This window comes from Gadus morhua, chromosome 14 (genome assembly GCF_902167405.1).
Source record: "Gadus morhua chromosome 14, gadMor3.0, whole genome shotgun sequence".
NCBI classification, from domain to species: domain Eukaryota; kingdom Metazoa; phylum Chordata; class Actinopteri; order Gadiformes; family Gadidae; genus Gadus; species Gadus morhua.
Window position 1 is genome coordinate 10,130,264 of NC_044061.1, and position 26,390 is coordinate 10,156,653.

A 26,390-nucleotide genomic window follows, 5' to 3' on the forward strand; every position below is an offset into this window, starting at 1 on the left:
TGCTTCCTATGCGATGCGACGGGGAACGCTTGCCCGAGGTTGCTCGGTTCTCAAGACAAAGTTAACTATCTATGGTCCGCTACATGCACAGCGTGTTGTGTCATTCTGCGTTTGATTGTCGTTTATATAGAATGGGTCTCTTGAATGCAACACGCCACATTGTTATGTCAAACCGGATTGCAGGAATAGGGCTAACCCTATGCAAGTGCTCATCTCTAGTGCTGACCGCATCTCGTAAAGCGATGAACATGGGTCGTGTGGGGATTAGGAGGGGGAGACTGCGCAGGTCCTCTTTGTCCGTGTGCATGATGTGATATAACGAAGTCAAATCCCCGGCTTTTTCTACCTGAACCAATGGGGGGGTTTTGTTCATTTGTGTGTTCGTTGTCTCTTCTTCCTTTTTAATTATTTTTTATGTTTTACCCACTGCACAGCATTGTTTGGACCTGTCAATGCTGTTGGCTTTACAACACATACTGATAGGTATTTACGCAATCTAAGATGTTACAATTGGGTTATTCTCTTGAGCCAACCTAGCCTTTAGCCTGTGTGTGTGTGTGTGTGTGTGTGTGTGTGTGTGTGTGTGTGTGTGTGTGTGTGTGTGTGTGTGTGTGTGTGTGTGTGTGTGTGTGTGTGTGTGTGTGTGTGTTTCTGACCACATGATAGCTGCACCCCCTCCAGCAGTGATGACTAACTGGCCATGTACTACTGTACTTTGTCCCCTTTCCATTTGGGCAGGTACCCTACTTGAGAGCTGATGAAGACAGTTGGTCAGGTCCAAATAACTATTTTAAAGACATATCAAAGCATTGTCGGCTATTGCATATAAGCAAACATTTAGCTATATAGTTCTGAACAATGAGGCTATAAACTACACCATTGCAATACCACCACAACCACAATAGCCAATGAGTAAGCATTGTAAACACATAAAAACATGTCCATATCGTCCATATGTTTCATGTCTATGTTTCATAACTAATATGTACATTTTATGGATGACTTCTTAATAGCATGCAATGGGGTCCCTGCTGAATCTGTTCCTTTGTATTTATATTGCCTGCTCCATAGTAAGAATCTCCATTCTTAACTGTACACTACGGCTGCACTCAAGCAGTGTGCTGTCATTGGGTTAAGGCAGCGTTAATGGATTAATCGACGTACATATGCTTTAATTGGTTGTGGTTTACTAAATGGATCCACGATGAGGATCAGTGTCCTCAATTCTGCCTTTAGAGACAGAGATTCCCAACCAGTTCCATTGATGAGGGGAGCACTTTTTCCTCTGCACCCTTTGTCAGAACATAGGTAAAGGAAGGTTTACCTTTCAATGACACATTATCATTGCTGTGCTTTTTGCCTTTCTGGATCACCCCACAGCCTCAGGAATGGGGTAGTGTAGCGCTACAATCGTGGCGTACAACACAACAGTACATGTCTCTATTTGCAAGCCTCCCACAAATCTAATGAAGATCGTTTCACATCAGCTGTTAATTTCCCCTCATACTGCAACCTTTTCCATGTGCCCATGGGTGCTGACTACAGGGCTTTGATCAAGGTTGGCTCACACACACACCCATGGTCTTTGAAATGATATCCCCGCAGCCGTTTTATTAGGTTTTTGATTATTATCGAGAAATGAATATAGAAGGCGTTAACATCCTGTTCTTGAGAGGATTCTACGCCTTTAGCAGAATGCCCCATGTTAGCAATTAGGCTAACACTGTAAGAAACAGCAACACTTTATAATTGTTGTATTTATCTTTGTTGATGTTTGTTCTGCTGCGCCACTTCGATTGTCGACGGAGGGATCACACTGCTCATTCGTGTCAAAAGACAAGAATGTCACTAAACAGGCATGTTCGATCATGTTTTAATACTCATGTCGCTTCTACTTGGGTACTAGAGCTCGAGTTAGTCTCTGAGCATTAAACTGGGGGGGGGGGGGGGGGGAGGAGAGAGAGAGAGAGAGAGAGAGAGAGAGAGAGAGAGAGAGAGAGAGAGAGAGAGAGAGAAAGAGAGAGAGAGAGAGAGAGAGAGAGAGAGAGAGAGAGAGAGAGAGAGAGAGAGAGAGAGAGAGAGAGAGAGAGAGAGAGAGAGAGAGAGAGAGAGAGAGGGGTTAAAAGCAAAGGAGAGATCCCCCCCTAAAGGGATATAAAAAATATAATCTGATCTTATCAGTTGCCTAGGGATTTGCAGTTATTGTGTTCTGCCCGACCATATAACCACATTCATGAATTATATAGAAAGCAAATCACTGGCTTTGGAACACTTTAGAGCACTTATGTCCTGGGGTCGATCTTGTTAGATCTTAAACACACACTTGAAGTAATCACTTTACGCAAGAATCAACAGCTTACACCCATTAATTATGCTACGGACTAAGATGATGGCTGTGTTTGTGGCTGGGTCCCTGTGGGTGTGTTGGTGAGTATGAATTATTTTTTAGGAAATATTTATGTATGTGCATCTGAGTACCTAATAGGTTTGATTATCTTGACTGGTCGGCCCCTTCCACTCAACCTGATTACATTTTCAAATGGGATTAATCCAATTTCAAAATGTAATGATTGAAATGTATGTGTTTGTCACGATGAAATCACCAACACACGATGAAGGCCTGTGAAATTTAGACTGAAATTATTATGTTATGTTGTGTATTAATTATCCTTGTGTTTTTCACTAATGCTCCGTTACTATGCAGAGTGGGATGTGGCATGAATCCTGATCTCACCTGTGCTGTGACTGAGAGCGTACGTAGGTCAAAGGCAGACCGCCATTGCTCTAGTGAATAGTGTTATGCAATCGTTCCGAATAAAAAAAACGGCTTTAAAATATGCACCTGCTTCATCTCCTGGTCGATATGCTTTGCTCGTGGAGGGATATATTATTGTTTCCTTTAGAACTGTCATAGGTACTGCTGTCGTTTGATGTAACTATAAGGAAAGGAAATTGATGGATGTTTGGACAGCGAGAAGCAAACAGGGCGTCTAATTAGCATCATGTACCATCTGCCCAGTATTATGGCTTCCTTAACCATTCTGGGACTTCAGCTCTCTCTCTCTCTCTCTCTCTCTCTCTCTCTCTCTCTGTGCTTTCGGCATATGAAACATGTGCTCCATTCCCTACCAATGTATTCCAGCCGCCTACTTTCCATCACTCCCTCTCTTTAGTATCCCTATGAGTGGTTTAAATGAGGGCTGGGTGCAGGCAGAGAAGCTGGGCTGCCAGAGTGCCTATGGGAAGCAGGGGAGCTTACCTAACCTACTGGGACAGAGTGCACAGCCTCGCTGACTCAAGGCGTACTATCCAACAGGTTCTGCAGCACAGTCCACTGCAGCAAGCGGCCGCACCAGCACATGCTACGTACGGAGGCATACAGACTATAGTAATGACACCTTGTCCCTGTCACCGTGAAGCTAATGGGAGGTCTCTTCTTAATAGAGTATTTTTGTAGTCATTGGCGAGACATGGTTTAAATTCCCCTGTCTGGTTATTTATTAGGTTGGACATTTATAGACACCAAGAGGTAAACATATGAATCTTTGCTAGCTTCAAATGTGTGCTATAAAGCTGTTTTATTATGTGCTAATCAAGCGTTTAAAGAAACGTGAGTCAACCATTAGCAGGTGTGTACACACACACACACGCAAACACACACACATCTTCTCTGAGCGCCCACACATACTACACACATCCTGCCAGTAGGAATAGACTATTTCATATGAAGACCTAATAACACTGAACAAACATAGATGTCTAACACTTGTTGTGGTAATATGTTCTGACCAGTTGCGCCCTGCCTCTATTCTGACTGTATTATTCACCTGACTAAATCAATAAGCTCATCACCATTGCAGGTTTCCACACATAATTCATTCATAGCTCAACTTTGATATTCAGATATAAAGGCTGACTTTGGTGCATTTGTGTGTGTGTGTGTGTGTGTGTGTGTGTGTGTGTGTGTGTGTGTGTGTGTGTGTGTGTGTGTGTGTGTGTGTGTGTGTGTGTGTGTGTGTGTGTGTTTCCGTTTTTGTGTGTGCATGCTTAAATATAGACATGTTACCTGTTTAGGTAAATTCACATTTGCAGATATAGAAACATGCTTTGATAATGTATAATTGTAATAACAGATTACATTTTTTATTTTCCCATTGTCTGGTATATGCTGAACATCTGGTTTAATCCAGACACATTTTAGATACAGCTAGCCAATAATAATGTTGTCCACTGGCACATCATGATAAAATTAATCACACTTTTGCTGAAGAGCCACCAAGTTCAGTCTCCTGGTGTGCTGGGATGGCTGCTTGTGACTTGTATCATTATTAATATTTGAGTAGCACCCCAACCATTAATGAACCTCTGGGCCTAAACTAAAGATAGGGGGCCCTTGCTTACTCTGTAGATAATACAGTACTTGTCACCGTATTTTCCCTTTTTTCAGTAATTCTATAATGAACTAAATTGTAATAGCGATTATTTGTAAATAGGTTGTTTTCTTTATTTCCACTACGGTAAAGGTCCCACGGCATGAAAATCTCACTTTATGAGGTTTTCTAACATTAATATGAGTTCCCCTAGCCTGCCTATGGTCCCCCAGAGGCTAAAACTTGCGTTCGGTGTAAAACGAGCACTAGGTATCCTGCTCGCCTTTGAAGAAATGGAAGCTCAGGCGCGCTGATTTGGAATGTGGTCCCATATGTCGTCATAAGGGCCCAAGTTATCTCCCCTTTCTCTGCCTTGCCCGCCCAGAGAATTTGGCCCGCCAATGACAAACAGAGCTACGACCGTGCGAGCGCCACATGTGTATGTGTGTGTGAGATTGCACACACTGTATTATTAATTATGAATTATTGTTATGGTTGAGAAGGATTCGGGGGAAAGGAACTTTGGCTTTGACTCCCTGAAGCACATGAACCACGACATGGAGGAGAAAGGGATTGTTGCCCGCGATTGTCTCCCGGTGGAGCTCCGCTGCCCGCGGCAGCATGGCACCACTGCCGTGAGGCTGCACCGCCTCGCAGACAAATGCCCTTCACTCAACAGAGCAGTGGGTTTTAACGTGAGACCTACTCATAGTTTGTATGGGGTCACTCCAATGCAGAAAAGGGAAGCAGAAATCTGCAGGAATCCTTAGCGTTTTCTTAATCAGAGGAACGAAGCAGCTTTTCCGATCACCAAAGATTCTGTCTTACACCACAATCCATCCAGTGTTCAGGAAACACTTTGCTTTTCTTCATCAGAGAAACCCTGGCTCTTCCCGGTCCCCAAGGGTAGTATCTGACCTTGAATCCCTGGTTGAGTTGACTCTACTTTCTTAAAGGTGCAGTGTGTAGAACCTAGTGGCATCTAGCGTAACGGACTTGGCAGAAATTGAATTAAATATTCATAAGTATGTTTTAATTAGTGAGGGGAGGGAGCATTCATTCATCGCCTATACCTTTAACATACTGAAACACTTAACTAAATCATTCACTTCACTTGCATAAATACTCTGGAGTTAAAGGAATAATACAGGTTAAAAGACTTGACATTGTTATAAAACGTCTAACATTGATTTCCAATTAATTCTTTATCCGATATGTGTTATTAATAGTTATTTGAATCAATGGCTGTTGGTCAGGCTTCCAGAATTACTTTCCATAGCCCCTCTCAACATCAGCAGGAAGCCTTCTGTCATTGTTATTTTATAAATTGAATTAATTAATAAAATGTATTATAACGATATATATAACAGGCTTAACTAATTTGGCAGTATGCTGGGCCTGTGTTACAATATGAGACCATTTACCACATGCCCTAAGCCCACAAAGCATAAGTGCATTCTTGATTTACAAGGGCGCTGGCCCGGCAAAAATGCGTGTCCTCTTACTAAATGACTGATTTCTCGCCATAGGAACATTGCAAAATTGTAATATATAGTCTTTCTGAGACAGAACCCTTGAGTTGTTGTTGTTGTTGTTCTCATACTGGAATAAAACTAGTATCGGATACTTATGGTTGGTGCTACACCAATTTAAAGACAGACTCTCCTCCAAAACCCCATTACAACGTTAAATACTACATAAAAAGGTTAGGACCTGGGGTGCATTGTACATCACCAATAGACATATCTTAACAATGTCAACATGTTGTAGGCCATTGTTTTACTTTAACTTATTATTTTGCTGGCATGAGCGTTGATAATTTATAATATGGCACATAAAACGGCCTGACAGAGAGAAAATACTTACGTATACCTAATTTTTCTGCAAACTTTCTGCCGAGATGGCAAATCAAAACTGCTTTCAAGGATATCAATTGGATATCCTGCTACCTAATCTTTCTAATCTTTCTAACCTATAACTGCTCCCTCTCCTAGTTCTTCATGGTCCCGTCCTACCACCAATCCTATCATCTTATTAGTGTGGTTGCAATGCAAGCCACACTATTGTCATTTTGTCTATAGGCATGTTCCGACTGAGGGACTTCTTGGAAAGCGGCTCAGTGTTTTGGCTACGCCCACACTCTTAGTTCCCCTCTGCGTCCGTTCCCATCCAGGAACCTTTGTAGTGGCTACCCAACGGAGTTCAAATGTGATGTAATTAGTTCTGGAACACTTTTCCTCTTACGTGATTAATTAGCTTGTGATTATTAATTCTCGTTCTCGATCGTCTGCTTGTCTCCATCTGCTCTGCTTCTTTTTTTTTTTTACAAATGGCACTGTTTATATGTTGTGGCTGTGTCGAGTTCTACTCACGCCATATCCCGCCTTAATCATACGTAGTACTCACATCCTATCCCTCCTCAACCGTATCCAATCAGCGTCGACTAGTTCGGAGCATCTCAGTTGAGGCTCAGAGAGCCCCTACCCCGAGGCAGGTACTAGCTGAGCCTCTAAACGGTGGTAAAAGCCACAGCCATCGCGGCTCACTTCAGGGAAAAGTCCTTCAGTCAGAACGCGCCTATTATAACTGCATTAAACAAATGGTAGGTAAAGGTTGGTGGTGCCCTGCACGTGTCTCCGAGTATAGTCTAAGTTCACTTGACTTTTATTATTTAAAGATATATCATTTACAGGTATTTAAAGGTATATTATCTACAGGTATTTAGACTATTTTCATCAGGGCTACATTTGCCTAGTTTTGAGCCATATAAACTCAAATCAGGGTTGACTTAGGTCAGGAGGCACAGCGGGTTGACTTGTATCCGGTAGGTTGCCAGTTCGATCCCTGGCTTTTTCTTTAGCTGATTGTCAAGATGTCCCTGAGCAAGACCCATAACTGCTCCCGACGAGCTGGCTGTCGCCTTGCATGGTTGACTCCGCCGTCGGTGTGCCAATGTGTGTGTGAACCGTTGTAGGTCGCGTTGGATAAAAGCGTCTGCTAAATGACCTAAATGTAAATCAACGCAACAATTACAGGAAGTCCAGAGATATTCAACCCTAGAAAAAGCAGATGGTAAGTAATCGCATACGGCAGGTTTTTGCAATGCTATGTATTTCCCGCTGTTGGCACGACGTAGCGATCGATGGGTTTAAAATGTGTGACCGGCTGTGTTTGCAGCACTGTGGGGCATGGGGCCGTCCAGTGGAAGACATGCAGCCCCCTGTCATGCACCCACAACTCCTTCACTTGTCCTCTGCTTGTCCTCATAGGCACCGTCCCAGGAGATAAGAGTGAGAGTGCTCCAGTTTCATTCGGTGCTTCACTCTGTCTCTGTCACTGTACACCCCCCCACCCCTCCCCCCGATTTCACTTCTCGCTTTCTGAATCTGTCTGTCTGTCTCTCACTCTCATCTCAGTCTCCGCCTCTATCTGTCTGTCTCTGTCTCTCACTCTCATCTCAGTCTCCGCCTCTATCTGTCTGTCTCTGTCTCTCACTCTCACCTCAGTCTCTATCGCTCGGTCTCTCAGTCTCTGTCTCGCTCTGTCTCTGTCTCTCTCTGTCTCTGTCTCTCTACTCAGTCTCTGTCTCTCTGTCGGTTTTTTTCTCTCATTCTCTGTCTCTCTCTGTCTGTCTCTCACTCTCTCCTCAGTCTCTGTCTTTCTCTGTCTCTGTCTCTCACTCTCACCTCAGTCTCCGTCTCTGTCAGTCTGTCTGTGTCTTTCACTCTCACCTCAGTCTCCGTCTCTGTCAGTCTGTCTGTGTCTTTCACTCTCACCTCAGTCTCCATACTGTATCACTATGTGGTTGTTTTCTATTAGCAAAGCAATGTGTATTACATCTGTAATTTTATCGTCTGTCTGTAATTGTATTTATTCTGAATATATGTGTATTATAATTAATATAACTTCCTTCTATCATAAGAATTAATAGGCTTTCATAGTCATAAAAGCTTATTCACTCTTTTCCGCCAAACTGCATTGAGTCATTTCTTTTCCGCTGCAAAGTTTAAGATAACTTGGCACAAATTGAATTGAAATTGGTTGCTTGGGAAAATGCGCTGCACTCTTTTTTGGCAGAGCAAAGCACATTTTAAAGTTTTGACTATTTTTTTTGGACAACGCTGAATTGTGGGCTGCTAGTCGGCATTAAAAGGCGGAATAATGTTTTGAAGTAGGCCACAGGGTGAAGTGAGAAGTGTAGGAGGAGAATTTAAAGTGTGACACTCATTTTTTTGTGTGTGTTTTTTTAAACATCCCTAAGAAGCCGCTCCATAATAAGATCGAGCTCCATTCTCCACAGGCTTTTTATATCTCCTAATTTCCCAGTTTCACAAATCAAACCTTTTGAATGCAGCCTTAGTCCGATTGGACGGCATGGCCGCTCTTTATTTTTTTTGGACCAATCACGCTGCTTATATGGGGAGGGAGGGCGGGCGATCTGTAAGCACATCGAGTTCACAGAGAGTCCCCACTGTAAACCAACCTGACCTGTGAGTCAGTCACATGACAATCTCAAAGAGGTATTCCGCCAACGTGTCATGGCTGATAATCCACTGGCATGAAAGAAAATACATTGTGAGTCTATACGTTGTGAAAGGAATCCCCTGTGCTTCACATTGCAAACAGGCCAGGCTTGCAATCTAAAAAGAACCTGATGCAATCTCTAAGATCAGCTTTACCTTCCGATGGGTTTACAAACCAACAAACAAACATTCAGCTGAGTCAGCTGAAAAATTGTATGTTTGACAATTGTTTAATGACACCAAATTATATCGTTGTAGCGTTTTCCAATATCAAAGACCTCATCATATACATAGGGATTTAAAGCACTTATGAGGGCTGTTAGATTAAAAATGTAATCTATGAGGTATACATTTTTATTCGACAGGACTCCGTCAATGGGCAGTGAGTGCATGCACATATTAAAGTCAAAGCCCCTAAACACTAGACAGTCCTGGCACATTTAAATAAAGGGCTGTTGCATTTCTAGTGTACGACCGCTATGGTACTCTCATACCCTAGATTATCCACCAGCTACTCTTTGCTAAATAGGTTACAACTTGGCCCATATAGCTTTGTGTCTTATTCATTAAGACATTTGGACTCTATAAGCATATTAGACATGTTCAAACCAATGGGTTGGTTGCTCTTGATCTTGAAGTCTTACTGGGGGTGGTCAAATATGTGGTAATGCTAATAATAGTAATGATAGCTTTTAAGTATACTCACTAGTTGAAGGTGCTTTCCCAGAACCTCTCCAATTGAATGTAAACACTAAAAACTGTCCATGGGAGACCAAGATGACTGAGAGTTGCTGTTGAGTCTACTATATCATAAACCACTTCAATGTAGCCTATTTAAGGATTTGATCATGCATTTATTTTCATTTAGGTGTCAATGTTTCATTTGTCAAATCTAGAGTATATTTTATTAAATAGGTGTAATATATATATTCAGTGGTTCAATCTTTTTGCTTGTTCTACTTGGAGCTTGTTATAGTTTAAGTGAGGTACTAGGCTATGCGTCCCATTGAAGTACTTCAGGAAAGCGCTTTATGACCTTATTTAGCTGTTCTGGCAATGAGTAGAGAAAGCTACTTTAAGTAGTCTCAAAGAGAGCATTTAAAAGGGATTGCAAAGGCCTTTACAGCAAATGCAGAGAAATTGGTATCTTAAATAACCACTGCCTAATTTGGCATAGAAAGCTGTAGGGGATTTCAATTTGTTGGCATTTGTTCATTCTGTCTGTCATCTTTCTAAGGATTGCGAAAAAAGTTGTGATATAATTTCATGGTTATTTAATTATGTTGGTTGTCCTGCTTACTTCTTATATATTGTTAAATAGGTAACACTAAAATACAAAGTACAATTGTCTTTGAAATATAGCGCAATTTGACTTCAAATCTAAATGAAATGAAAAGAAGAACTTTCGAGTCTCAGACAGAATAAAAGTTGAAAAGATCAATATTAGTTAATAAAATAGAAGTTAGGCCTAGATTTTAATATTTGTTTCCATTGTCACCTTTACAAAATATAAGCCTGTTATCAATACATTTGGGCTGCTGTTCCTCTCTTTCTCCAGTCATTCAGCGACATGTCTGAGAGTGTTTCATTTGTGTGCGATGCGGTAAAATCAAATGCCCTCCACCGTGGGCAGTTCTGTGAAGCCCAACTTGGCCTGGATCCTGTGGTTGAGGATAGAAGACATCGCGTCTGCCATCGCTTCCCACGGCGCTCCTCAAAGTGTTGTCTCCTCAGCGTGGGCACGGACACCGCAGAAACCAACAGTAAACTCTGATCACTTTCTGGTGTATAATGAAAGACCCAACCAGCACCCTGTTCCTCTACAAAGAAACAACACAATATAAACACTGGGACCCCTGCCCCCCTCCCCTCCTCTGATTCAGATGGAATTTGAACACTATGTGATTTTTAAGAAATACGTATTGGAGAGTTTTAGGAAATAGTGGGGGGGTGTTATCCCCATGGCTGTGAACCACGCCACGATACCTTTTTTCGTAGTTTACCATGTTGACGATTATATAAGACAACTTACCACGTTTAAGACTCCCAAAAAGCGGTTCTGGGTTCACTGGCTTTTTAAGGGGAGTTCACTGCGTCTTCTGCACACCGCGGTTTTCCAATTTGCGCTGTTGATTCAGATCACAGTCGTCGGCCATTGGAACCCACTGAGCTGACTTTGCACCTCCAGCCCTACAGGAAGCTGGGGGTGTGTGACATCCTATCGGCCCAGCAGCCCTTGTCACACTTCTCCAGGCCGACCTGGAAGTCGAACCTTCCTATTCTGACCTCCATAAACACTCAAAACTATTTTGTTATTTGAGTCAATCCGGTGTCCACCAGCTTCTTCACATGCTTCACACTTTTTCAATTCATTGGTAAGATATAACCAATTATTATCCAACAAAAAACATCGCAGATAGAAAAAAACAACAACGATATTGAATAGTACGAAAATCCACAACAACAACAGATACATTTAGATCCAAATGTCTTCCACTCCACCATGTCTGCTACCCTTCCATCCCCCCTCCATTCTCTACTATTTTATACTTGCCTTCCATACCGTCTACACACTTTCTATATGCACTTCCCACAACAACAGCAGCAGTTACAAATACAGCTCCGAGCAATAGAGAGACAGAGAGCAGGGAATAATAGGATAGCAGCATCTGGAGAGACTTGTGGTAGTGGTGGTGGTGGCGGATGTGCCCTGCTGGCTCAGAGATAGTAGCGCGGCTACAAAGGACGACACAGCGAAGGGGAAACAAGCTCTGTGATTTGTGCAAGGCTGGCTGTAGAAGCTGTTTGAAAGAGCATGGCTCTTACGGCTTCTGTCTCTGTACCCCGTGCTGAAGACAGGACATTTTAACACATCTCGCAGGCTCGCTCGGTCTCATTGTTCGGAGAGGACGTGATGAGGCCATTGTTGCTTTTGAAAGCATTTATTTTCTTGCTTTCCTTCCGACTCTTCTTCATAATCTCTCCGGTCTGTGGTCGTCTACTTCCATCAGTTTCTTTTTATAATCATCACCTGCGTGTGCAGCTTTGTTCAAACTCGTGTATGTCACGCTGTATTGGAGCAGGTGGTAAACCGCAGGTGTACTGCACACCTTTTAGTTGGAATCACCACCTGTGTGTTTCCTGTCTAAGTGACTTTGTGGAGCCAGCAACATATTCACTGTAGTCCGTGCCACACATGCATTTATACAGCCATACATGTTTCAGGGCTGATTAGTTTTGTTGTTGGTGGAATTCAGAATAACAAATGGGTGATCTTTGTCGAGAAATTCATTAAACTGTAAAATAAGTATCATAGATAATTCCTGCAAAATCCTTACAGTGAATATGGTCTTAATATGGTTTTAATGTGAAATTCATTTTATACTATAATTTGAGTATGTAGCCAACCTCACAACTTCAGTTCAATACAATGAATTATTTTATTCAATGACTAAAATGAGTTATTCTTCCATATATTATTCTATTATTCATCTATTCTATGCTACATCTCGTCAATGAGTATACTCATGCTGAATGTTGAACCTCAAGTTCTTCAAATGCATCAAGCCTTCTAAACATGGCTCACTGTTACATGTGATCACAGTTCCATTAAATGGTTGGCAAATAACTGTAGGCCGAACACTTTTTTAGATTGCTTTTCCATGCCAACCGTGGTTACAACTGCATGACATCAGCTCAATTCTGAAACTGTCATACTGTAAAATGTGTACGGGGAGTGTACACACTTTGTACACACTGCATGCATTTGCATGTGCAAGTAGGTCACGTCATCTAAAAACGTGCATGTTGAGGGGGGGGGGGGGTGCCTGAACAACACAGCAAGCGTGTCATTCTACAACATATCCATTTGCAGGCCGGGTACGCTGCTGCCGTGAACAACACCGTTTCATTTGATTCCCTTCATCTCTCCACACCCCCTATTGTTTGGCTGTCACAGAGCCGTGTGTAGAAGCAGGACGTACCACTTCATGGGAAGGCATCGCGGAGGCGGTGGGAGCGGTGTGCCAGGGTTGCAGATGCTAATAAATGAATAAAAGAACCCCCCCACCCCCACCCCCTGGATGGATACGGCGTGGATGGGCCGGTGATGGCGCGTGCTGAGAATAGAGACCGAAGTCAAAGGAAGTTCAAACGATGTGCTGTCCTGTCCCCGAGACGGCCATCTTGTTACTAGTGGCTTCCTTGCAACACGTTAAACCCTCCTTTGACTTCCCCAGCCTCTTGTTTTGTGTTTTTCTCTTTCATCTCCCACTGCTCTTACATCTCTCTGTTTTCACCATGGAAGCTCGTCTTGGCGCTAACGGAGTTGGGGTCGGTGCCTCGGGCGATATTAGTCTTTGTGTATCCATACTGCTATCTGTAGGTGCTGCTATCTGCCCTGTCGTCACGCATCACAGATATAATGTTTGTGCCACTTGTGAAGACTTTCTATTTTTCCCCTCCTGTCCCCTCCTGTAAGAGTACACATTTGTGGAGAGGTACTGGAGAGACTTTGTATACCGCCATGTTTTGTCGCATAGTGGCGTTTAATGAAATGGATTCCAGTTCCGTTTCGGGGTTCACATTAAAAAGCCAGTAACAACCAAACCCAAAGCTGACCTACTTATCCAGAGGGTCATGCAACATTTAATACGTATAAACGGCGATGTCAACCATGCAAGTATTGCACACGCGTATAGAAACACATATAGCTGCGTCAAGCATACCCCGACACTCAGCCAGTAGGAGCTAAGCTGACCTGAATAGTGACTGCAGAACCTCAAACTATCTTCAAAAGTAATCTCAAGGCTCATCTCTGCTGGGAACAACTCATCTTCAGAGTTTTGTACTTTTTTACAAACTTACTTTGATAGTTAGTTACTTTGTTACCATGTTTTGTTGCATATTGGCGTCTAATAAAATAATTCAAGTTTAGTTTTGGAATGCTTCTTGACATACAATAATGATTTGATTGAGTTTAGAGCGCCTGAATGTTGAGACTATCAATGAGAAGAACCCATTATGTTATATTGGCGACTTACCTGACAGTATTATGTAGCTAAACCTCATTTTTCTGTTTCTTTTCTTTGTAGATCAGAGAGAAAACAATCAGGTCGATTTTACCCTTATGTTACTCTACTAATATTTGATGCCATGTGGCTCCGATAAGCACCATAATACATAGTTGTGTACAGTCTATTGAGTAGGAGTCTGTATTTATTAACCCTTGATGTTGTAGACTTCCATTGTTGTCCAGAAACTCAATCAAGCTAGATGCGCCGCAGCCATCCCTGTTGCTTTGGAGAGCACAATCCATCTGTCAGCAGCATCCATTCAACCAAACATCATAGCTTTCTCTAAAACACCTTTGTTGCTGTTCCTTAAAACATTTATGTGTGAAACACATTTAACTTTTTCTGTATGAAGTCATACAGACTTCTGGTACAAAATATTGATGGATGCTAAGACCAAAGAAATATTTTGTTTGTTTCACTGTGTAAAAGTGTGAGTTACCTGGATGGTGGAATGACCTACCTAGCTCCATAGTGTTTGTGAATTGTTCTGCCCGCCTTACTTCTAGGCCCTTTATTACATTTAGAGCCTTTAGCAGATGGCCCTGAAGCGCCTGACAACCAAAAACAATGCCGACTTACTTAACCAAAGGGACTTTATGTACAGCACAGTCAACCATGCAAGTATTACAGTATATAGACACACATATACAGCTGAGTCAATCGTGCAATTAATATGCACACATGTACGGCAGAGTCAACAATTACACACAGACATGCATATATATAAAGGACAGAGTCAACCATGCAAGACAACAGCCATCGGGAGCAGTAAGTGTTAGGTGTCTTGCTCAGGGACACCCCGGCAATCAGCTAGGAGGAGGCGGGAATCGACCTAGCAACCGGCCGGTTGTATGTAAACCCGCTCTACCTCCTGAGCTAACCTGACATGAATTTGTGTCTGTAGAACCTCTAACTATCTATCTATGTATTTCAAACTATCAAAAGTAATCTCAAGGCCCATCTGTGCTTGGAACATCTCATCTTCAGATTTTTGTACTTTGTTATAGAACTAGTAACAACATAAGTTACTTTGTTAAGTACTCCAACACCTATGCTCTAATAAAACACACAGTCAACTTTGTTTCTCATTTCTATTTTCCTCTGCACTCTTTCAGCTTCTGTACGTCACTATGGATAAAAGCATCTGCTAATGACTAAGCGTCAACATAATGAAAATGATGTGCCTCTGTGGTTCAATGTCCTGTATACACACTCATCAGTCCTCCCTTCTGCTCTCTTCTAGAAGAAACCACATATGATGCCTCTGGCTCCTCCTCATTACCCAGCAGCCCCACGGTCCCGGGGGGTCCTGCTCCCCCATTGGCCAACATCCCTTCCTCACTCGGCCACTCGGATGCGGAGGCCACGTCTCAAGGGGGAGGGCTGAGAGGCCATCCTGCGTACTCCTCCTTTATAACGTTTCTGGCGGAAACGGCCAAACATCCGCTGAACCTGGTCCAGAGCAGAACCTCGCCAACCATCACCCGGGACAGGAACCTCACCAGCCAGCGGCCTTCAGAGGACCCGGACCAGGCCTCGGGCACCTCTTCCTCGTCCTTCTCCGGCTCAGGTCTGGCTCCCAGCATTCCCCTCATGCAGCACGCAGCGCCTCGCACTGTGCCACCGCTGACACCCGTGTCCTTCATGTTGCAATCGTCATCGTCGTCATCATCATCATCTTCTTTATCATTCTTGGCATCTTCATCATCAACATCACCATTATCGACATCATCAACGACGTCATCATCATCATCATCATCATCATCAGCATCAACAGCATCACCACAAAAAAAGAACACAGAATCTCACGCTGTTTTATTGACACCAGCATCCGTCATCTCTTTAATTGCTCGAGGAAAAATTGTTAATTCTTTGTCCACATCGCTGTTCACATTATCATCATCATCATCATCATTATCCTTCTTGGCAACTTCATCATCTGCATCACCATTATCAAAATCATCATCACCAACGTCCTCATCATCATCATCATCATCATCATCATCATCATCATCATCATCATCATTATCATCATCATTCTTGGCATCTTCATCAACAACATTACCATTATCAACATCATCATCACCATCTTCATCATCTACATCCTCATTAAAAACCTCCTCAATGACATCAGCATCCTCCTCTTCATCAGCTGCGTTCAGCGTGTCTAGCATGATGTCATCCTCTGGCCCTTCATCGTCCAGCTCCCCATCGTCCCTCCAACAGAGCGCCGCGTCCCACGCGTTGCCGGGGGCAACCCCCACATCCCAGGTGTCCTCCACGCAGGGAGCCGAGAGGGTCGCACCTGTGACCACGTCGCTGTTCAAACTGTTAACAACATCACAATTGTCTTCTCCATCCTCCTTGTTGTTCTCATCAGCTTCATCAGCATTAGCATCCTCATTGTTATCAGCATCATCTTCATCATCGTCATCATCTTCATCATCATCATCATCCTCCTCTTCATCTTCCTCAACACCATCATCATCATCAACAGCATCTTCATCATCATCCTCATCATCATCATCATCATCAACAGCATCACCACAAAAAAAGAACACAGAATTTCACGCTGTTTTATTGACACCAGCATCCGTCATCTCTTTAATTGCTCGAGGAAAAAGTGTCTCTTCTTTGTTCACATCACTGTTCACATTATCATCATCATCATCAAAATACTCATCAGCATACCCATCATCATCGTCATCATCATCATCATCATCATCATCATCAACAACAGCATCATCACTAAAGCAAACCACAGCCTTATTGACACCAACATCCTTCGTATCCTCGTCGGATGAAGCCAAAAGTATCATATCCTCGTCCCCATCACTGTTCACATCTTCATCATCATCTCCATCAGCCTTTTCAGCATCATCATCATTATCACTATCATTCTTGGCATCTTCATCACCAACATTACCATTATCAACATCATCTTCATCTTCACCATTATCAACATCCTCATTAAAAACCTCCACAATGACATCAGCATCCTCCTCTTCATCAGCTGCGTTCAGCGTGTCTAGCGTGATGTCATCCTCTGGCCCTTCATCGTCCAGCTCCCCATCGTCCCTCCAACAGAGCGCCGTGGCCCACGCGTTGCCGGGGGCAACCCCCGCATCCCAGGTGTCCTCCACGCAGGGAACCGAGAGGATCGCACCTGTGACCACATCGCTGTTCAAACTGCTAACGACAACATCACAATTATCTTCTCCATCCTCCTTGTTGTTCTCATCAGCTTCATCAGCATCAGCGTCGCCGTCGACATTGTTACCATCATCATCATCTTCTTCACCATCGTCATCACCGCCATCATCATTTTTCTCATCAGCTTTATCAACATTATCGACACAATCATCCGCATTGTTATCATCATCATCCTCTTCGTCATCTTCAGCATCATCATCATCATCATCATTAGAGCGAAACACAGCCTTAGTTACACCGACGTCCTTCATATCCATATCCTCATTATTGTCCTCATCAGCTTCATCAACATCAGAATCGACATTGCTACCATCATCTTCATCATCATCATCATCCTCATCAACAGTATCCCCACCAAAAAAGAGCGCAGAATCTCACACTGTTTCAGGGACACCGAAATCCGTCATCTCTTTAATTGTTCAAGGAAAAAGTGTCACTTCTTCGTCCAAATCACTGTTCACATCATCTTCATCACCTCCATCCTCATCTTCACCGACACTATCACCAGCATTAAGATTATCATCATCAACATCATCTTCATTATCCTTCTTGGCATCTTCATCATCAACATTACCATTATCGACATCATCATTACCGACGTCATCTTCATCAGCAACACCAACGTCGTCATCCTCATCACCGCCATCATTATTATCAGCCCTATCAACATCGTCGACACAATCATCCACATTGTTACCATCATCATCCTCTTCGTCATCTTCATCATCATCATCATCATCATCATCGACAACAGCATCAACAACAGTATCATCATCATCATCATCATCATCAACAAAAACAGCATCAACAACAGTATCATCATCATCATCATCATCAACAACAGCATCATCACTAAAGCGAAACACAGCCTTATTGACACCGACATCTTTCGTATCCTCGTCGGATGAAGCCAAAAGTATCATATCCTCGTCCCCATCACTGTTCACATCTTCATCATCATCTCCATCATCATTTTCAGCATCATCATCACTATCATTCTTGGCATCTTCATCACCAACATTGCCATTATCGACATCATCATCAAGATTAACATTATCAACATCCTCATTAAAAACCTCCTCAATGACATCAGCATCCTCCTCTTCATCAGCTGCGTTCAGCGTGTCTAGCATGATGTCATCCTCTGGCCCTTCATCGTCCAGCTCCCCATCGTCCCTCCAACAGAGCGCCGTGGCCCACGCGTTGCCGGGGGCAACCCCCGCATCCCAGGTGTCCTCCACGCAGGGAACCGAGAGGATCGCACCTGTGACCACAACGCTGTTCAAACTGCTAACAACAACATCACAATTATCTTCTCCATCCTCCTTGTTGTTCTCATCAGCTTCATCAGCATCAGCGTCGCCGTCGACATTGTTACCATCATCATCATCTTCTTCACCATCGTCATCACCGCCATCATCATTTTTCTCATCAGCTTTATCGACATTATCGACCCAATCATCCGCATTGTTATCATCATCATCCTCTTCGTCATCTTCAGCATCATCATCATCATCATCATTAGAGCGAAACACAGCCTTAGTTACACCGACGTCCTTCATATCCATATCCTCATTATTGTCCTCATCAGCTTCATCAACATCAGAATCGACATTGCTACCATCATCTTCATCATCATCATCATCCTCATCAACAGTATCCCCACCAAAAAAGAGCGCAGAATCTCACACTGTTTTAGGGACACCGAAATCCGTCATCTCTTTAATTGTTCAAGGAAAAAGTGTCACTTCTTCGTCCAAATCACTGTTCACATCATCTTCATCACCTCCATCCTCATCTTCACCGACACTATCACCAGCATTAAGATTATCATCATCAACATCATCTTCATTATCCTTCTTGGCATCTTCATCATCAACATTACCATTATCGACATCATCATTACCGACGTCATCTTCATCAGCAACACCAACGTCGTCATCCTCATCACCGCCATCATTATTATCAGCCCTATCAACATCGTCGACACAATCATCCACATTGTTACCATCATCATCCTCTTCGTCATCTTCATCATCATCATCATCATCATCGACAACAGCATCAACAACAGTATCATCATCATCATCATCATCATCATCAACAAAAACAGCATCAACAACAGCATCATCATCATCATCATCATCATCATCATCATCAACAACAGCATCATCACTAAAGCGAAACACAGCCTTATTGACACCGACATCTTTCGTATCCTCGTCGGATGAAGCCAAAAGTATCATATCCTCGTCCCCATCACTGTTCACATCTTCATCATCATCTCCATCATCCTTTTCAGCATCATCATCACTATCATTCTTGGCATCTTCATCACCAACATTGCCATTATCAACATCATCATCAAGATTACCATTATCAACATCCTCATTAAAAACCTCCTCAATGACATCAGCATCCTCCTCTTCATCAGCTGCGTTCAGCGTGTCTAGCATGATGTCATCCTCTGGCCCTTCATCGTCCAGCTCCCCATCGTCCCTCCAACAGAGCGCCGCGGCCCACACGTTGCCGGGGGCAACCCCCACATCCCAGGTGTCCTCCACGCAGGGAACCGAGAGGATCGCACCTGTGACCACGTCGCTGTTCAAACTGTTAACAATAACATCATCGTCGACATTGTTAACATCATCATCATCCTCATCCGCATCATCTTCATCACCGCCATCATCATTTTTCTCATCAGCTTCATCAACACCAGCGTCAACATTGTTATCATCATCATCTTCATCTTCATCGTCACCGCCATCAACATCATCATCGTCATCTACCTCAATATCATCATCAACAGCTACATCATCATCATCATCAGCAACAGCACAAAAAAAGGACAAAGAATCTCACGCTGTTTTAGTGACACAGACATCCGTCATCTCTTTAATTGCTCGAGGAACAAGTGTCCCTTCTTCTTCCTCATCACTGTTCACATTTTTATCATCATCATCATCATCATTATCATCATCAACAACAAAAACAGCGTCATCGCTAAAGCAAAACACAACCTTAGTGACACCGACATCCTTCATATCCTCGTCACCATCACTGTTCACATCATCATCATCACCAATGCCATCTTCATCATCAACGTTACCATTATCAACATCATCATCAATGAGGTCATCATTATCATCATCCTCTTCATCATCATCATCATCATTGCCACAAAAAGAGAACACAGAATCTCACGCTGTTTTAGTGACACCGACATCATTCATCTCTTTAATTGCTCAAGGAAAAAGTGTCACTTCTTTCTCCGCATCACTGTTCACCTTTTTATCATTATCATCAAAATCCCCATCAGCATCACCATCATCATCATCATCATCATCATCATCATCATCATCTTCATCATCATCATCAACAACAGCATCATCACTAAGGCAACACACAGCCTTAGTGACTCCGACATCCTTCATATCCTCGTCAACTTCACTGTTCAGATCATCATCAACTTCATCTTCATCTTCACCAACACCATCTTCATCATCATCATCATCGCCACAATCACTATCATCAACATTAACAAAGTCACCCTCATCACCAACGCCGTCACCATCATTATCATCATCAGACTCATCAGACTCATCATCATCACCAACACCATCATCATCATCATCATCATCATCATCATCATCATCATCATCATCATCATCACTACCAACACCATCATTATTGTTAACATCATTATCACAGTCACCATCATCACCAACACAGTCACCATCATTAGCATCATCAGACTCATCATACTCATCATCATCATCATCCTCATCCTCATCCTCATCATCACCATCACCATCATCATCATTATCATCAGCATCAACTGTGTTCAATTTGTCAAACATGATGTCGTCCTCAAGCCCTTCAAGCTATTTGTCATCACAACCATCACCAAAACCCTCAATTATTTCCAAATTATCATCCTCTGAAATCTCTCCATCCTCCCCTCCAAGCCAATGGATTCTGCCATATCCTGTCCCGCAGTCAGAGCCATCATTAGCAACAGCAGGGTCCACTCACGTGACAGCAATCCCAATATCCTCCCAATCCAACACAAGTTTCCTTTTTGATTTACAAACACGTTCTGAGCGATTGTTCAGTGTAGTGTCTCCATTTTCAATCCTGATTCATCAAACCGTGTTCAATCCAGCTTCTTCCAGAACTCAAAACCGCAAAGAAGAGGCAACAAATACAGTATACTTACCATCCGATACATCTCATCGCTTGACCAGATCACGCATCATTTCGACTCTAAGTCGTAACCTTAGCCACAGTGCTGAACCCAAACTCAAAAATACACCGGCGCATACCTCCGATCCAATGTATTTTCCATCAAGTCAAGGACAGCTTCCTGGAGTATTTTCCACAGAACTCACAGAAACGCTGAAAGGTATGATCAGGGTCTTGCCTGTTAATAAGGGAAGAAGCACGGCCGCAGTTTCCACTTATGATCAAAAACCTCTACCAGATCAAAAGCCGCACAGAGCTTTCCCAAAGCTCCCTGCAACGCAGTCTGAGAGCCATTGGGTTTCAAGACACATCCCCATGCAAAGGCTAACAGGAACACCATATAAGGTTGAGGAAGATAAGAAATGGTCTGGGAGCCACGTTAAGAATCCTACCATGACACCACCCATATCATTAAGAATCTCGGAAACGTTCGTTGCATTTCCACATCGGACCCCTTGGACCGAGGCAGATAACTCACCTGTCTCTGACACAGCAATCACTAAGCAAACCTCTCCACACCTTGGCAACGGGTCTTCAGAGCATGCATCTCCCCCTGGTGATTTAGCGACAGGTCCCGGCCCCCGCGGAGCTCCTGTCTTTGTTATGAATAGTGGCCGGCCAAGCACTGCAGAAGCTGAGCTCATCGCTGTTTCCTCCCTCACTAGTTTGCATCCGTTGCAACAGACGTGGACTGAGGCCAAAGCCATGCGTTCTACGGCTGTTCCAGTAAAAACCTTCTCCGTGTCAGCATCGCGTAACTCACTACACTTGACACCTGTATACAATTTAGTCACACAGACAGGATCTCACAGGGATGAAACCCAAGGGAAGGGATTGATATCACTCAGTGTGGTCTTTGCAAAAGGAACTTATTCAAAATCAGAATCATTTGGTCCACAAATACAAAGCCTTAACAACATATCAGCCCATGATCAAAGCCAGAATTTGTATCAATCACGCATGATCACAATGGACACACCGTTTCAAACAAGGTCACTTTTTAGTCCCACCAGCAGGCCTTTCACAAGTTCTCTGTCAACTCTGGCCCATCTTCAAACTAAAACGGCGGAAATTTCAGTACGGGCCAAACACACACAAGAAGCAGACCAGCATTTATTTCAGCCGTCACAGGGCAATGTTCAATTCATTTCAGGTAACACCCCAGCATCACCAGACTCCTTTTCTCATATTAGGACTGTAGATACCCACCCGGTGAGCAAAAGCCAGATAAGAACTTCTTTATCCAACGTACACAAAGCTTCTGATAAAGTCACGCAGGCCGACAGCAGATTTTCATCACTGGATTTAACACATTTGACCTCATTCAGTAACTGGAAAGCCTCGAGAATAGCTTCTAGTAGCTCTGCCAGCCAATCCCCCGCCAATAAAGCAGCTTCACAGACAACCCCCTCCGAGGCTATCTCAGGGCATCTCTCTAATAAAAATGAAGTCACACTCATGAATCGGCGTGAAAGGTCTCCGGGGTCAGGAATCATCGGAACACTGCGGTCTGATCATCAGTCACCGGCCCCCCCCCCCTATCCTGGGAGTGATACATCACTTTTTTATTTAGACAGAGAAAACCCGACCTCATCCCCCAAAGATAGACAACCTCGAGCAGATGGCACGATTTTCAGTCCCGGAATAACAAAACCACAGCCGGAATGGAAAAGCACCTCTCTTCGATTGCATCCAAGCAGTTCCTCAGGACTCGACAATCTTGTATCTAATGCCTTAGGTTCTCATGTGTCACCAGACGGATTAGCGTCTGCTCTTCATCCACAACGCGGCCTGTTGAAAGTTCCATCTTTGAATTCGACTGATGCGACTGTAGGCACAAGGAATCGTTCCCTGGCTCTCCTAAACGCGAGTGGACAAGGCGTTGAGGGTAATACATCAGAAACAGATCTAGATTATATACCAGGCCTCCCACCATGGGGTGGGCTGAATTTATCTCCAACGAATCACAGATCTCCCACCCTATCTACTCAGGGAACATCAATAGTTCATTTGACTCCCACTCCTCAAAGTGACAACAAAGAGAAAAGTTCAGGAGTCTACCACATGCAATTGAATCATAACAGCGATAGCTTGCCGACAGAGCTTCCCCACTCTGAATTCCCCACTAAAATAAAACATACTCATCCCCTGCCTTCAGTAACTAATGCTAGCACTGCTGATAACTTGTTGGATTCATTAACATCCAAAGCAGTTGCTGGAGAATCAGTACATTCATCATCTTCCTCATCATCATCCTCATCATCATCGGCATCACCTTCATCCTCATCGTCACTATCATCACCCTCATCATCGTCGCACCTGCCACCATTTCCTCCTCCATCTTCCCTGTCCTCAGAGACCGCCGCACTGACCCTAAGTAAAACGACTACATCCCCACAAACTTCCACCACGTACATGACTCACCGTGGTTTGCTTTCCGCAGCATCACCGCCGCCATCGTCTCTGACTGCATTGCCATCAGGTCTCATCAAGTCAGCCACCATGACGCCCACGCCGCCTGTCATTCCCGCCCGGTTCTCCGCGGCGCCTCCGTCCTCACCAATCCCTCCCACTTTCGTCACTGCAGAAACGTACGGGACGAGGCAGCTCACCACGGGAACATCCAGAAAGCCGGGTCTCGCCTCCCCTAAGGACAACCAGCCGGGTGGGACACCGGCCGGCGCCCTGGCTCCATCCGCGGAGTCTGTCGAGGCAGCATCTCAGGTATCACCGCTGACCGCCCTGCAGGACGTCGCCACGGCGACCGCCTCCCAACGGCCCGGCACCACAACAAGAACAGCCGGCCCCGCTACGTCTTCCACGGCGCGACCTACCGCGACCCCTCATCCACCCACCACCACCACCACCACCACCACCACCACAACTACCACTACCACCTCCACCATCGCCACTACTACTGCTTCTACCACTACTGCCTCCGTGCCACCCTTCTCAGCCACCACGCGAAGAACTGTGGCCACCATGACACCGAGGACTCCGTTCACCAGGAGGAACTTCACCCCCCACATCCCGAGGAGCGCCCCCCCCAGGGCGCCCAGCACCTATTCCCCCTTCACCACCCTGAGCTCCACCAGCACCGCCGCCGCCACCACCACCACAGAGGCCCCGCCCCAGCAGTGCAATATCACAGAGAAGATGTGGGTGAAAACAGGTAGTCCATTTGTCTTTCTGTCTTCGTTCTCGCTTTTGTAATTCTTGCGCCGTTGCCCAGCATCATCTTTAGACATTCTAAAGATACAGCTGTCTTTGCCTAACTCGGTTGTCGCCTCTTTGTGTCTCTATGTCTTCTCTCTGCTTCTCTCTCTCTCTCTCTCTCTCTCTCTCTCTCTCTCTCTCTCTCTCTCTCTCTCTCTCATTCTCAGTTGTGTCCATCTATGTGAGAAGGAACCGTCTTGACAGCATCCAGCGACAGAACCTTCGACGCGGGCTGAGCCAGGGCCTGCGAAAAGCTCTGAACGATAGCATGGCCCAAGCTCAGGTCTCACCCTTACTTCCCTTACCCATGAACTCTGCTTTGGTGCGGGGCAGAACAATTAAGCAATGGTGAAAATTGTATGTTTTGTCAATCAAACCACTAATCAAGGTATTTTGTTATTCTTTCTTCACCAATGCCGGGATTTTTTTACTTTCGTAATAACTATGATCATAGCTCCATTATTAGTAGCAATCCAACTGAGGGCTTCCAACGTCCCCAGAGATAGGAACAATGAATAGCATTAAATTACTTTTTTCATCAGAACCGAAATTACAGGCGGATTGTGGTTGATGAATGATATTCAAGCCATATCGTTTCACACAATGTATTGAAATGATCACACACTTTGGCCAAGGACTTTCATGTAGGTTATGCCAGGCAGGGGGCGAGGAGGACTGATATAGAAATGAGGTTGACTTCCTGGGTCCCAGATGACAGGTGGGGAGATGTTACATATTTGCAGAGGCGCATCAGGGTGTAGACCATGTCAAACCAAACTCTAGCACCATCGACGGTCCCATGTATATTAAAGGCGACAGTTACTTTAAAAATGTGACACAATCAATTCCGTCCGTCTCCATCATGCAGAGACACTGCACACAGAGCGTATTCATCAGAGATGTCATAACAATGCTCACACACACACACACACACACACACACACACCAGCTTCGTTCTAATAAAATACGTTGGGGAAAAACGCTTTCTCAGCGTTCTCCTATAGCCACGCTGCTGCGGGAAAACACAAGCATGGCTAACACAATTACAATGCTCTGTGTGTGGATTAACTATTCATAAGAGCAACCATGGATCCCCGCTGTGCCAAAATCATTCTCTATCCAATAAGCTTCTAATGCACCCGTCCACAGCGAACCTTTGGATCAGAAACACATCTTGGCTGGCGAATCCGGGATGAAATGGAGTCAATGAGAGGCGGAAATATGTGCCAGTGTGTGTGTGTGTATGTGTGTGCTTGTGTTAGGTGATTGATATGTGTATATGCGTGCATGCGCATATACACATACGTGCATGCTTGTTAGGTGAGGGAAGTGATGTGTTATGTGTGATGCTTGTGTGTGTTTGTGTGTGCGTGCACTTGGGTGTATTCTATGTATAGGGGTTTATGTGAGGGTAGGGAAGTGATGTGCTATGTGTGATGTGTGGTGTTTGTGTGTGCGTGCCTTTGTGTGTGTGTGTGTCTGTGTGTGTTCTGTGACTGATAGAAGGACGGGAATATGGGGACGTTAAATTAACTGGTACTTACTCAGATGTACTGGCCGTGCCCTTCTTAATAGCTTGAATTTAATTTGGATGCAAAAACAAGCGTTAGATCTCAGTTGAAGGGCAGAGGGATATGATTACTGGGCACATAAAACAGATTCTCTCACAGTCTCCTCGCAATGCTACTTGTCTTGGTATGCGAACATTTTAATTTCGAGAGAGGACATTTATATTTAATTTGTGTGTG

General features: G+C 44.0%; 1 protein-coding gene across 1 annotated transcript in view; it reads left to right on the top strand.

Annotated features, from left to right (window-relative positions):
* The window catches only part of kiaa1549lb (KIAA1549-like b), a 60,423-nt gene that overhangs the window by 1,079 nt on the left and 32,954 nt on the right, over window positions 1-26,390 (top strand). The window contains exons 2-4 of the mRNA XM_030377365.1: window positions 15,212-15,538; window positions 24,014-24,598; window positions 24,810-24,925. Coding sequence (XP_030233225.1) covers window positions 15,212-15,538; window positions 24,014-24,598; window positions 24,810-24,925 — 1,028 coding nt within the window. The remainder of the gene's footprint in view (window positions 1-15,211; window positions 15,539-24,013; window positions 24,599-24,809; window positions 24,926-26,390) is intronic.